This window comes from Leuresthes tenuis, unplaced genomic scaffold (assembly GCF_036924035.1).
Source record: "Leuresthes tenuis unplaced genomic scaffold, fLeuTen1.0.hap1 SCAF_4, whole genome shotgun sequence".
NCBI lineage: Eukaryota > Metazoa > Chordata > Actinopteri > Atheriniformes > Atherinopsidae > Leuresthes > Leuresthes tenuis.
Genome location: NW_027325358.1, coordinates 35,338,346 through 35,353,108, shown reverse-complemented (window position 1 = coordinate 35,353,108; position 14,763 = coordinate 35,338,346). Strand labels below are relative to the sequence as shown.

Genomic DNA, 14,763 nt, shown 5'->3' with positions numbered 1-14,763 from the left:
GTGTGTGTGTGTGTGTGTGTGTGTGTGCGCGCGCGCGTGTCTGTGCGTGTTCAAACAAGCAGCTGTGATACAAATGTGGCAGCTTGAGAATGTTCACATTAATTTATCTAATCATTTATCTAAACAACTAATCGGCAGCTCTGTTTGTCACGTGCACGCGTCTAAAAGGACAACAGAGAGCAGGTCATTGTTTCTAAAATACTTCAGATTTATTGTGAAAGTTGAGACAGGAAGTGTCTCTGACCGCCCTCCTCTCCGGTTCGTGTCAGTGTCGTCCCGGCAGATCAGCAGACTTCGGCTCAGCTCGGAGAATCAGCACCGGACTTTATGGTGGAGACCCGTTTATTAATTTTACCTTTTTCTGGGGACCGGCTGTATGATTAAGCTACAATCTTCAATGAGTAAGCATATCCCAGTAAGTAGGGTTTTTTGTGGCTGCCATTTTGTTTCTCATCTTCATCCCTTCGGCTTGTGTAAATCAGTTATCGTTAACTCTCACCAGCTGGCCTTCACGTTTTTTCGATGAAATCACAGCTTGCTTGGCAAAAAAACACCTTACACATTCTCTGGATTGTGACTCTTAAAATTTGCCAACACATTTACGTTCACATGCAGTCGTTACATGTTGAAATCCTTCAGTTTTTGAAGGATGATCCAAGGTTTGTGCAGTGGTCGTCATGGTTGGGAAGCGACGGTCGGATGCGCAGCTCGGGCTGGCCCTGGCTAGTCACTCGAAGTTTCTGTCGGATTAAATTGATGTCTTTGTGGAAGAAAATCGATTAATACGAAGGAAAAAAAGATCACCTTAGTTTCTGACACAGCCTGGCTCATTTGTCGTGTTTTTCAGCGTAAAGCAACGCACGGTTTGTCCATGTCAGCTGTCTGTAGGCCTCTAACGTTATGTGATGGCGCCCCGTCTATCCTCACACAAAGGACACTTTTAAACCTTCTCACAATGCAGTAACATGCCATCTATTTCAATGTGTTTCATGCATCGCATGTCTCCTCGTGTGACCTATCTTTTAGTTATTTAATCGCTTTTTCGTTGGCGCCACATAATGACTAAACCAAATGCCGCTTTTCAGCCGGAAAATAGCGGATTATCAGAGCATACTTGAACAGCTTAGGTTTGGCTGTTTCCACAGAAAAGAGCTGAGGAGAAACCTTCCCGGTAAGTGGGCCAACGGGTTCTTGAATAGGGCAGAGACATCAGGAACTAAATGGCAGTGAAACATTTGAGTCAGATTTCTGATATGTGTGTGCATTGAAGCCCAGCTGAAGGCCTCATGGTGAGCTCAGCCTGCACCAATATGACCTAGATGTCAGAAATGACACATCCTTTCTATTGTACACCGGCAGCCATTAGATAAGATACTACACAGCACAGCAGAGAGAGTTTATGCAACATACTGACAGGTAGACTGAAATGCTTAACACGCTTTTCTTTGAATCATCATGTGTGGATGAAATCATAAAAATACATCACCTGTTCTGCCAGGATATCAAACTTCATGCTCTGACAGGATGTAATACCTCACTTAGACTAATGCTCTTTAATAGAGTTCAGAAAAACTTACACACAAATTCAATCTTGCACCTAAGTTTTAGTTGATCCATGTGTTGTTTAGCAGCGTATAAAAGTTAAATGAAATAAAGACATCACGGATGGGGAGTCCAGCTTCATGACATTTAATTGTGCTTTTTGGTCAGTTTCTGTATCATTTCACAGTCTATATAGAATGACATCTCTACAGAATTTCTTGGCCTTTGATTCTGAAGAACTGTGTTTTAAGGACTGATGTATCAGAGCAGAGTATTGGACGAAACAGACGCCATTCGCAGAGATGATGTGTGACGACTGGAGTCTTCGATGTAAATAAATGTGTCCTGTCACTGAGTCACAATACTTCATTTAGAATGTTACTGGTTAGAAACTTGCTCTTAAAATATCAGATATAATGACAAATATCAAATTTAAACTAAAATAGTTTAAAATTCAATTCAGTTGTATTTATATAGCACCAAATTACAACAGCTGTCATCTCAAGGCACTTCGGAGATACAATCCAGTTCAAGCCAATTAGAAACCAATTCATTGTAGTACAGTTATAATCAAATTCAATTCCAAATTAGTCCAGTTCATACAAAGCCAATTTTAAAAAAAAAAAAAAAAAAAAAAAAAAAAGAAGTAGCCTACAAACCAACAGATTGCACCGAAACTTATATTCAGTCCAATCTCCCATCCTGAGCGTGCATGAGGCGACTAAGCCTATAGCAGCTTAACTATGGGATGTTTCAGGATCACCTGAGCCTTCCCTAACTATAAGCTTTATCAAAAAGGAAAGTTTTAAGCCTTATCTTAAAGTTAGAGAGGGTGTCTGCTTCCCGGACATTTACTGGCAGCTTATTCCACAAGAGAGGGGCCTGATAACTGAAGGCTCTACCTCCCATTCTACTTTTAGAAACTCTGGGAACAACAAGTAAACCTGCAGTTTGGGAGCAAAGTGCTCTGTTAGGAAAATATCTTACAATGAGATCTTTAGGATATGATGGAGCTCGGTCATTAAGAACTTTATATGTGAGGAGAAGAATCTTAAATTCTATTCTGAATTTAACAGGGAGCCAATGAAGAGAAGCTAAAACTGGAGAAACATGATCTCTCCTGTTAGTTCTCATCAGAACTCTGGCTGCAGCATTTTGGATCAGCTGGAGGCTTTTCAGAGAATATGTGGGACAGTCCAATAACCGGGGGCTCACACCAAAAGCATCTTGAGCGGCCGTGGTCACTCAGGGCGCTCACAACCCGCCGCCTCTGCTGCTGAAAGCGGCCAGAGAAGCCGAAGTGGCCCAAGGGGCGGGGCTTTCAAATAGCAGGCATATTTAATAATCCATCTGTATATCGGTTCCTGCAATAATAAGTTTCTCCTCCATGGTTTTTACTCTGGCTCTGCCCTTTTCTGCCTCTTTTCCGCCTTCGGAATCCAGATCGGCTGTGTCGCGTCGCCGCTCATTTGCATAAAGTTTAGCCTCTCTCAACTTTCGAAGCTCATGAAGCTCACAACGCCGGCCACTCATTGACACCAGTTTACATTGAAAATGAATGGCAGCTGGCCCCTCAAGACGCTTTTGGTGTGAGTGCCCGGTAGTAAAGAATTACAGTAGTCCAATCTTGAAGTAACAAATGCATGGAGCAGTTTTGCTGCATCACTCTGAGACAGGATGTTCCTGATTTTGGCAATATTACGAAGGTGAAAGAAGGCAGTCCTAGAAACCAGTTTTATATGTGAGTTAAAGGATAGATACTGGTAAAAAAAAATAATAATAACTTCAAGCTTCCTCACTGTAGTACTGGAAGCCAAGGAAATACCATCTAGAGGATCTATGTAACCAGACAGTTTCTCCCTGAAGCGCTCAGGTCCAAAGAGAACGACTTCAGTTTTGTCTGAATTTAGAAGCAGACAGTTCTGAGTCATTCAGGTCTTTATGTCTTTGAGTATCAGTATAACATTTTGAAATGTATGCAATGCTATCTAATAATGTTACCTAATGGAAGCATGTATGAAGAGAAAAGAATCGGTCCAAGCACAGAACCCTATGGAACTCCATGATTTACTCTGGTCTGCGAGGAAAATTCTTTATTTACAAGAACAAACTGGAATCTATCAGATAAATATGACTTAAACCAGCCTAATGCAGTTCCTTTAATCCCAATAACATGTTCAAGTCTCTGTAACAGAATGCTGTGATCGATCGTATCAAATGCAGCACTGAGATCCAACAGGACAAGCACAGAAACAAGTCCGCTATCAGAGGCTAACAGGAGATCATTGGTAACTTTCACCAGTGCTATTTCTGTGCTATGATGCACTCTGAATCCTGACTGAAACTCTTCAAACAGATTATTTCTGTGTGAATAATCACAAAGTTAAGCTGAAACAAATTTCTCAAGAACTTTTGACATAAAAGGAAGATTGGATAAATAGCCAACACTTCTGAATCAAGATTTAGTTTTTTTAAGTAAAGGTTTGGGATTGGGTCTGAAATGGGTTTAGGATAGGGCTGCAGCTATCAAATATTTTGGTAATCGAGTATTCTATCAACTTTTGCTTATTTAAAGCCCAATTCTAAATATACGATAGAATATACAATACATGTCGTATTGCGCATTGTGAGCTTGTAGATTGGCTATTTTCAAATAGCTGAAGTATATGTAGTGCTGAGGTGGTTACTATATGTTTTGTAATAATAATATAAATCTACAAAGTAAGTTGTCAAATAATTGTATTGTAGTAAAAGTACAATATTTGCCTGTGATGTAGTGGAGTAGAAGCAAAAGTATTAATAATTGGAAATACTCAAGTGAAGTAAACACACCTAAAATTGTACTTAAGTGTACTTTCCATCACTGCTTAATGTTAGTCATAATTGATAACAGCAGTGTTCCTTGGACTAATGCGACATTAGTAACGTTAAGGTTTATCACATCATGGATTTTATGAATTTATCTTGTCTCGGGTCGTCCGCTCAGGTTTTCAAATGATTGTTTTCTTTTGAGGTGCCGCAGCATTGAAGTCGTGCTGTTACGGTACGCCAGCTCCATCTTGCAATGAACACACTCGACGATGTTGTCCTTACTTTTTCATTTGAAATGATCCCACACCTTCAAGCCCGCTTCCGTCTTCCGCTTTGCAGGGATCGAATAGCCTGTAACGTAAAAAGAGTCCGTGCAAAACGTGAGCTTTAAATTTAATTAAACGAGGCTCCGAGGCAGAGGAAATTCCTTGATCATTTTTTGTAATCGAGTTACTCGAGAAATCGTTGCAGCCCTAGTTTAGAAGAGACTTGCTGTTAGCTCAGAGAGATCAACAGGTCAGACTAAATAAAAGTGTGCTTCTAAAGCTGCTGTCCTGATACATCAATGATGTATCAGATGTAGTAGGAAGGATTCCATTAATCTTCTCTCTGATAGAAACAATTTTATTGGTAAAGAATCTCATGAAATCATCACTGCTGAGAGTTAAAGGAATACATGGCTCAACAGAGCTCGGACTTATCGGTTTTCCACAGAAAGATTGCCAATTATTACAGATGCAACATTAATTTTAGTGACTACGCTTATCCTTAGCCAGCAGATTCAAGTAGGATTCTACGTCGCCCGCTCTGGTCCCTGGAATACATTTGACTGCGGTCGCTGGTGTCCCTAATGCCATGTTTCTGACTATAGAGCTGCCAATTACCAGGTTTTATCCTCAGCGGGTGTGTCGCTGATGTGGAAAACCTATTAGAAAACCTATTAGAAGATGGAGAACCACAGGCTTGACTTTAGGGCTATGCCTCGTCTTCCTGGGGGTAGCTATTCTCAAAGAAGAATAAAAGCATTTTATCACATCTTCATGGCTGTAGCAAAGAGTGTTGTTGGTTTTACAGATACTGGCTTTAAAAAACTACTGTTTTAACTCTACAGTAGTTAATGTTAGAAATTTTGATTCAGACAAAAGAAGGCATTTGTAGAGTTAAGCATGGACTTTAGGAACATGAGATGGGCATTTTCAGAGTTTGTCAAAATCAACTTGTACACTGTAAGTTTATCCAGCACTTAATGAAGGGGTATATGAATTATTAATTATTTAATGCTATGGATGAATCAGTATTGAATCAAATCATTCGTGGTAGCCTTAACTTGAGAGGAAAAATCTCTTAAATAAGGATATTACTCAATCGAAAACCAGAGCGAGTTGGTTTTCAAGTAGCAGCTTCACAAAGAGACATGCGTTCAGCTCTCTGTCATCAATGCTCTGCTTGCTTTTTTTATTGTGGTTTACTGGCCTGATGTCCCACACCTGCCTGATATTTCTGAATGTGCCCTGCGCTGTTCAAAATGAGAATGTCAGAGAGGATGGCGAAAGCAAGAGGTGTGCAGGTATTGATTACACTGAAGCCATTCTCAACTTTTTGGATTTATTATTATAATTTTTTTACAGTTATCCAGCTGTCTACAGAGCTTTGTGTGGATAGGGACAACATGAATTTGGGGATACTTTGCTTACCATGCCGTACTTTCTTTTTGATCACTAAAAAAGTGGAATGTCTGCATGCCTCTCCTAGGTCAGCTAAAACGACATCTTATTCTTATTGGGGTTTTTTTGTGAACAAGAATTTATTTTCTTGACTGAAACCTGACTTCATGCAGGTGACTGCTCCGTTTTTCTTAAAGTCTTCCATCTGTCTGTGTCTTCTTAAGCTCCACACAGACAACTAACAAAGGCAGAAATTTAACGTCAGCATGGAAGTCCAGCTCAAGCTGTTCCTTCTGATTTGAACTCCAACTTTGATCAGCAGAGATGATAAACTTTGCTCCTTCTTGCCTTGCGCAGTCGTGTGCCATTCAGCAGAGTGAAACAAGGATTGTATCCATGATTTTACTGCTTTTGCTGGCAAATTTTATGCTAAGACATGAAACTCATTTGATTGTTGGTAATTTTAACAACTATGTGGTGAGACCAGACCTTTGGTTAAACACGTCTTTAGTCTTATTGATGCTTGGTCTCTCTACTTCCTGCACCTTCAGACACAAGTGCAGACGTAATGACAGAAAGTGGAAGCGTCAGTCTCTTTAGAAATAACTGCTTGTTGAAATTAGGGATGCATCGGTACTCTGTAAAATATTGAACCGGTCAGTCCGCTATGCACGGGACAGTACACCCTTATGGACCGCAGGTTTTCGGTTTTGCAGTTGATTTTACGCTGATGCTTTACAGGCCACTGTGTGTGCATGTTCAGGCAGGTGAAAAGCCCTCCCTGCAAGACGCGAGTTAATGTCCAATCACTGTTGTGCCTCCACCCACGCACCCACTGTCAGTCACACTGTTGTAGCTGGAGGCGGGTTCTAAATGCAGCTCGCACACGGAAGTGGAAAAAAGAAAACAGTCATGGCCAGCACTAGCGGAGGAGTTGAGAGCAGTGGTGGACTAGTCATCTGGAGCACCAGAGGTCCGTTTCACACAGCAGGTTTAGTGAAAACTCTGAGTTTATTAACCCTGAAATGAGGGAAACTCTGAGATATCTGTTTCACAAAGGGAGGTAACTCAAACCAGAGAAAGAGGGGTAACTGTAGCTTGTTTCAGAAAGAGAGGTAACTTAAACTCTCGGTCAGTTAACAGACTCTATGAACCTAACCTGGTCGGGACCAGGTTTTTCTCAATAATCCTTTAGCCACACGCCATTTGATGCCCTCATTCATACATTTAGTCAGCTGGCGAATTTTGGCATAGCCTCGTTCTTCTAGTTGTAGAACTTCATTAGACACAATAGGAAGCAACTTTTTTCATGAACATGACATGTCCTTTTGACAACGATCCCATGGATGAAGGTGCAGCATTACATTAAAATTAAATATTCTTCAGGAGATGGTTATCAGACGCATAGATGTTTTAGCATTTGCAGACAATTATCTTTTTGAGCTGCACCATCAGAATCTGACAAATATTTGTATGAATACGCTTTAAAAAGATATCTATAGGTCTATTACGAGGCACTTGTGTCTTGGGGGGGTGGACTACATTTAAACTTACGCACTAACCCGAGCAGCAATGTTCTCCCACGCCGTCTCCCTCTCTTTCGCAGCTGCAGCGGTGCTGCACTTCTTTTTAAAAACGTGCTGAAACTCGCCATAAGACCACATTAAGATTTCCAATTCGAGGTTGGTGAAAAACGTAGCCCTCCTCTTCCCCGTTGCTATGGTGACTCATCGAATCGGGGCTTCATTGATGCTTTTATAGTTTTTTTATAGTTTAACTCAAGGTGAAACTACTCAGAGTTGACTAAACTAACTCAAATCAGTGTTTCTGGAACTGGAAACTCCGAGTTTTCTATCTCAGAGTTTAGGATTAGACTCAGAGTTTGCTGAACCTGCTTTGTGAAACGGACCCCAGGACTTTTCCCGGTGGCCTGGCCGCCGAACTTGCCCGCTCAACGATTGTCAGTGGGCCGTCTAGTGGGGGCTGGTCTCTGGTCTCTGGTCTGGACGGCTGGGCTAACAGAGTCTAACAGCGTTCGTTAGACTAATTTACATTGCAGCGCGCATTGAGAGGGCGGCGTTTGCATGCTGCGACTAATGGTGCGTTCCAGTTGTACACGAATGTCGGAATTTCTGAGCTCTGAGTCGGAATTTAAATTTTAGCATTTGGAAGTTGTGTTTAGTAACTGTTAACTTGGAAAAAAAAAAGTGTTATATTTTCCAGTGATTCTGGCATGTTTACAGTTTTTGCTGAAATTATAGCCCAAAAACCGAGGTACGGACTGTGCCGTTGCACTCCTCGTTGAAATAGATATCTGTTAACCCGATAAGATCGTTGACTTGTCTAATATTTTTTCAAACAGGCTTTGAGTTCTTGATAGAATTTTTAACTCCATCACTAGTCCCTGTGATTCAAATTCTGTCAGAAGTACTTGAATTTTATTTCTCAAGTGTTTTTGGCACTCGTGACCTTCAGATTAAAATTGCTTCACAGGACATGGTGACAGAGAGAGTGGAGATGACATTCATCGAATGGCCCAAAGTGGGACTCTTAACGCAGATTGGCTGCATTGAGGAGCTTTAGCATCTTTACATGGGGCGCCCGCTTAACCAGTGAGCTACCTGGTGTCCAACTTCTTGATGTTTTTGACAGACAAAAATTCACATGACATGTTTTAACGTGTTTTTCTGGCTTTAACTTGTGTCGCAACACTGAAACTGCTGGTCTCAGTAGGAATATCCCAATCAAGTTTTTTTTGTCCGGATAGCGAGCCTGAACCTAATAATTTATTTTTCTTACAGTACACAGTTGGAAACAACAGTAGTACATTATTGTAATAACATCAGTGCCACTTATATGCTTGACATCCCAGTTGCTCTGCAGTGTGGTCAGGAAACCAACTTTTGTTCATGAATTGGTGCTCTACAGGTCAGGTGCGACAGCACTATTTCCGATGCACAGCGACACGAATGGAGCGCTGTCCACTTTATGACGGCAGGCTGCAGACGTACTTACTATGTTCCTGATCAGGACCCCGATCTGATGCTTGCTGATGACTTCCTTTTAACCGTAGACCCAGGATTCTCTGCTGTGTTAGTGCTGTTAGGCCTGCTGGAATATTGTGCTGGTATCAAAGGTACGTTCTAACTTGGTCCAAGTTATGCCTGACATTAAGTTAAACAGCAAAAATCTACTGCAGTCTTTGTGGTCTCTAAAGCCTGAATTAAGGTCCGCCTTGTCAACCTTAGTAAAAAGGAGACTGAACTCATTTGGTTTGGAAGAATCTGAGCTGCTTGAGCCCTTTGGTTCTGTACAGCCACTCTGCGGTCAAAAGTTTAATATGTTGATCAGTGCAGGTGTTTAATCAAGCTTTTTCACAACGAAGAGTGATTACCAATGTGGAGCTTAATCTCTTCCGGAAAAAGATAATCAGCACTTTACGTGGATTAACATGCGGTGTGTTATGCGTCGGTCTAGGTCCGTCCTCGTTGTGTTGCAAGTGGTTCATAGCTCAGCATCTTTTAACTTGTTTGACAAAGCGTGACCACTCTACGCTGGTCTTCATATCTTAACTTGACATAACTGTTTAACACCATGTTATTCAGGGCATCTTCTCCATATCCAAAGAGCTCTGTGGTTAGTCAGCAAGTTGTTCTGACGTCAAGACACAGAGGTGGTCGAACATTTGCAGCTTGTTGGGATGCATCCTTTCTGTTCTGCTTGTTTAATTTCAGTTGAAATTCAGTACAATGAACATTTTTCTATTTTATCGTCACTTATCACTGCATTCTTTTAGTTGGTTAGTGATGTGTTGCTTTTCACTCTATAGATAAGTTCAACCTTAACTTTAGAGAACAACTCCATCAGCTAAATGTCAACTGGGTTAAAATCGTGTTTGTTGCGTTGAACATGCCAAAGTTGAGCAGAAACTGTGTTCTTAAAACTCTTTTGTTTACCTGTGTGTCCTGCAGCAGTTCTGTGGTGTTTTGGGTCACACATTTATGGAGTTTCTGAAGGGCAGTGGAGACTACTGCCAGGCTCAGCACGCTGCCTATGCAGACGAGTGAACAGCCAAACCCACCATCGATCCGACACACTTGAGCCACAGGAGGGATCCCGGAAAGTTGGCAGAGCCGGGACACCTCCCAGACCCAGCGATAACTCGGCCTGGATGGGGTAACTCCACCCGCTGCACACTGCCCTCGTCGGCTTCCACCTGGCCAGAATCAAGGTGGAACCAGCTTTTTTTTTTTACTTCATTTTCTTTTGTTTTATTCCAAAGGAGAGGGCTTTGAGTTCCTTTTCTTATCGCCCACCCTTTTTTTGGCTGCCAGCTCCCTAAACGTGCCCGTTGATTAAAATATATAAATATATATATATTTTACCTTTCTGTTAGTCTTTTCTTTTCCCTTAAAGCCTTGCCAAGCTCAAAGATCGGAGGATTTTTTTTCTGGGCTTTCCAAAGCTCACTGGACATTTGCATTTGACATTCCCTCTGAGTTTAACTGTTTACAGTATTGTTTTAACTCTGTGGAAGAGGCTTGGTTTCCTTTGAAATACTTTAGTTTACATTGTCACGATGGCTCGAATGAACAGACCAGCCCCCGTTGAGATCACCTACAAAAATATGAGGTTTCTCATTACCCACAATCCCACCAACGCCACCCTGAACAAATTCATTGAGGTGAGTCACAGTGTCAGATGTTGTAAAATGTTCCACATTTCAACAGTGAAAAACAGTCAGAGCATACAGAAAACGCTTTTAGGTTAATCAAGTATTACTAATCATGTTTACTACTGAATTTGAACTGAATCTGCAGTTTGTGCCCACAGGAGTTGAAGAAGTATGGTGTCACCACTGTGGTGAGAGTTTGTGAGGCCACCTACGATTCCACCCTGGTGGTGAAAGAAGGAATCCAGGTTCTGGTGAGTTCAAGCGTCTGGTCATTTTGAGCAAATCCAGCAAAGTGTTTCTACTTATTGACAATGTATCTATATTTATGTTTTTCATTTCCTCTTTGCGTTTCATCACCAACAACATTTTGTCTGGAAGTAGAAGTACATGTGAGACGGTGAATAAAAGTGAGGCTTCCCATGCAGAGGAAAGAAAAACTCCCCGCGTCTCCCCTTCTCCCCCCACAGCATTTTTTTTCTTCCCCTGCAGCTGGTCCAGCCTTGTACTTCTTTTGTTTTGGTTTCCAAGAAATTGGGTTGATGACATCATTTCCCCCTCTCTCCCTCACCCCTCTCCAGGATTGGCCTTTTGACGACGGAGCTCCTCCCTCCAACCAGATTGTGGATGACTGGCTAAACCTGCTGAAGCTGAAGTTCAGGGAGGAGCCTGGCTGCTGCATCGCTGTCCATTGCGTGGCAGGGCTGGGGAGGTGAGCAGCGACTCGACTCCTCCTACTGTTCTAGATAGTATTTTTATGTGTGGTGGAGAAGTGGCAAATCCAAAACAAAAGATCCGGAAGCAGATGATGTGAAATAATTTATGTTGTAGTGTTTATCAGAACCCCAGGTGTTCTTTTGTGATTCGCATTTTTATTGTTATTTTTCTAATATTCAGCACTTGAAGCAGAGATTTCTGCATGAAAAAAAGTTGTAAATGCACATTTAGCAGTTATGTATAGCATTAAATGGGGACAGATAAGATATTGTGGGGGAAAAAGCATGTCTGTCAAACAAAGCAGCAGTAGTATGGATTTTCTTTAACGTTGCGGTACATGACCCACAACACAAGCCACATTTTGTCCTACACAAACCAGTTTACTCTGAAGGGATCTAAGGAGGAGGTCAATTGTTCTTGGTGATTTAAAGCATTTCAAGTTTCTCCCTGAAACCAAACTGTATGCATGAAATAAATGTATTTTCTCTGATTCTGATGCCTGGTTTCTTTTGCAGAGCTCCTGTCCTGGTAGCACTTGCGTTAATAGAATGTGGGATGAAATACGAAGATGCTGTCCAGTTCATTCGACAGTAAGTTCAACCTTTGGGCTGGACTGCACATGAAGGTTATGTTCAATTCAATTCAGTTTTATTTATATAGCGCCAAATTACAACAATTGTCATCTCAAGGCACTTAAATAATACAGTCCAATTCAAGCCAATTGGAATTCAATTAATTGTAATCATAATCCAATGAAATCCAATTAATTTAAAAATAATCCAATTCATTCATTCAGCCAATTTAAAAAAAAAAAAAAAAAAAAAAAAAAAAAAAAAAAAAACAACAATATCCTAGCTAAGGAAACCAACAGATTGCACTGAATGTTCCGTCTGAATATTTAATGAGGCCACATATTGGGTCCCAGTCCCTCCCATTGGCCCAACCCCATTGTTTTGCTGGGATATGGAATTTTTGGATCAAGGAGTAGAGGTTATCTAGCAATCAAACCAGAGTGATATGGCCAAGTGATGGGGCTACGGGAGGAATTTGGTTTGGGCCACAGAAACAACATTGTAGTTGATTTAAATATAGTTTGAAAGTGCATCCTCCTCCAAGGCCAAAGTCTTTTCACAATTTTAGGATAATGATTCGATTGCAAATAATCAATTTCATTTTATATCTACAAACTGGTGACATTGTCCCAAGTCTTCCCTGAGAAAGTGTATCCTACTTCTGTAAATTTGCTCTTAAAGAGCTATTGAATTGAGCTGAGCTGATCTACTGCTGTTTCTTCCAGGAAGCGTCGAGGAGCGTTCAATAGTAAGCAGCTGTTCTACCTGGAGAAATATCGTCCAAAGATGCGCCTGCGCTTCAAAGATTCCAACGGCCATCGCAATAACTGCTGCATCCAGTAGAGCCAAACTGAGCCACGCCAGCCCCCCCATTACAGAAGAGCTCAATTCAATCTTGCTAGCTAATTGCCTGGCAGGCCTGTGTTCTTGTTTTTCTGCTTTGTGTTTAAGTCTTTCACTTTGAGAAACCATGCTGTTATTAACCTGTCCCATCCCTCTCTAGGCCCAAAATCAAATATCTAAAAGAAGAGTTGTGTGAACCAAGTTTTCTCTCAGAGTGCCCAGGAGTGAAAAAAAAAAAGAAAAAAAAAATTTAGAAGGGCCATGCTGAGTCGTGTATCATTGTAAGATGTTAGATTAACGGTTGTTTGAAAGTGCATCCCAAAGATTTCGATTGGCTACTGCATTCACATTGACTGAAGACAAGTGTTGGAGGAAAAAAATGTATAAGCAGATTTCTTTTACCCCACTTGATTTTAGGGTTCAGTGTCAAGAGTAACCAGAAAGAGGTATGCCTTCCTTCAAATCAGATGGATCATCCATAAATGCCTTACAATCGAAGTGGAACAAAGGCAATCGAGGCAGGAGTGTCCTCCTGCTGGCATTTGGAAGCGGTGTTTCATTTTTCTACTCTGAACAAAAAACAAAACTGTTGCCTTCGTCTTGTGCAGGAAGTCTTACACACACACTTATGCCCTTTCAGTAACTATTTTTAATATAAATTGCTTAATTGTTGCAGTACTTGTCTATTGAAAGTCTAGGAACTCATACTTTTTTCTTTATCAGACCTTCTGTTTACTAATTAACTGCCATGTCAAAAAATGTGATCTTTCGTCTTTTTTGTTCCTTTTTTTTTTTTGCTTCAAACTGGACTTCCAACGTCTGCGATATTTTGTATGCCTTTTTATTTGATGTCTGTAACTTAAGACTTGGATACTTGATGATTTTATGTATATGAAAATGTGTACTATTATTATTAGGTTGGCTATTTATACTATCAATGGATGTGTGATTTAGTACAGTGAGCGACAAAATTGTACCTGTTCACCAACTTGTGAGAGTACATTAAATGATACACTGCAAAAAAAACAGTTTGTTATTTTCAGTTATAACAATTGGCTCTCATCACAGTTGGCCAAATGGAAATCCCTTTTACTGCTGTGTTAACTGTGTCCAATGGACAGAATATAACATCTAGAGCGATGGAAAAAGATCTCTGCTGAGCTCTCAGGTCCATTAAGATCTCATCGTTGGTGTTCCTGAGCTGATGGTTCAAATAGTAAATATGCTCTGAATCTGAAAAAGACCAAATTAGCTTCTGTGTCGCAATGAATGCATTTTAAAGTAGAGATTAAGATCAGATTTATTGTCATGCATACAGGCATACACACGAAATTTGTCCTCCACTTTTAACCCAGGTTGGCACCTGTTGAACACAGTGAGCACAGTGTCACACACTCATAGAGACAGACGCCATACACTGGAGCGGTGGGCAGCCAATCCCAGCGCCGGGGAGCATGGGGCTACGGTGCCTTCCTTGGCTGTGACAGGAAGGTGGACTGACACCCCCCAGCTGTCAGTTTCACTCATCTTTTTGAGTGGTGAGAGTGGGAATCGACCCACTCTTACAATCGAGGCACTTAATGGCGCAAGGAAACGTGTTCAAGAGAAAATATGCAGCTTCCTTCACTGTTTGTGGTAAACAGGCTGGTTCCAAATCCCTCTCACTCTTGGGTTAATACAAATTTTTATTCATTTTAAAAACCTCTTTGGTGCAAAACAACAGGAAAAGAAACATCTCAGATGGCAAGCTTCTAGTTATGAAAAGCGTAAGCGGGATCATCACAGGGAAGCCTTCAAGCATGTTTCAACATTAGGAGCTTCTCAGTAGACCAATGTGACCAACAAAGAAGGAGCCAATTTGCCAAAAAGTTCATATTTTGATTTCTTTGTTTTGTAATGAGTGTCTTTACAAAATAGATTAGCAAGAACCACAGCTGCGACG

General features: G+C 41.1%; 1 protein-coding gene across 1 annotated transcript; it reads left to right on the top strand.

The window, feature by feature from the left end:
• The first annotated feature begins 10,596 nt into the window (after positions 1-10,596).
• Positions 10,597-13,847, top strand: ptp4a1 (protein tyrosine phosphatase 4A1). The gene is made up of 5 exons (XM_072383599.1): positions 10,597-10,701; positions 10,851-10,943; positions 11,271-11,401; positions 11,922-11,996; positions 12,704-13,847. The coding sequence occupies exons 1-5, from the start codon at positions 10,597-10,599 to the stop codon at positions 12,819-12,821; spliced, it is 522 nt and encodes a 173-aa protein (XP_072239700.1). The 3' UTR covers positions 12,822-13,847.
• Positions 13,848-14,763: the final 916 nt, after the last annotated feature.

What these genes read in the sequence shown, in the direction of transcription:
- ptp4a1 (XM_072383599.1), top strand. Translation starts at nt 10,597, where the DNA reads ATGGCTCGAATGAACAGACCAGCCCCCGTTGAGATCACCTACAAAAAT. An exon ending in AAGAAGGAATCCAGGTTCTG is followed by an intron (nt 10,944 to 11,270) that starts GTGAGTTCAAGC and finishes ACCCCTCTCCAG; the next exon opens with GATTGGCCTTTTGACGACGG. An exon ending in GCTGTCCAGTTCATTCGACA is followed by an intron (nt 11,997 to 12,703) that starts GTAAGTTCAACC and finishes TGTTTCTTCCAG; the next exon opens with GAAGCGTCGAGGAGCGTTCA.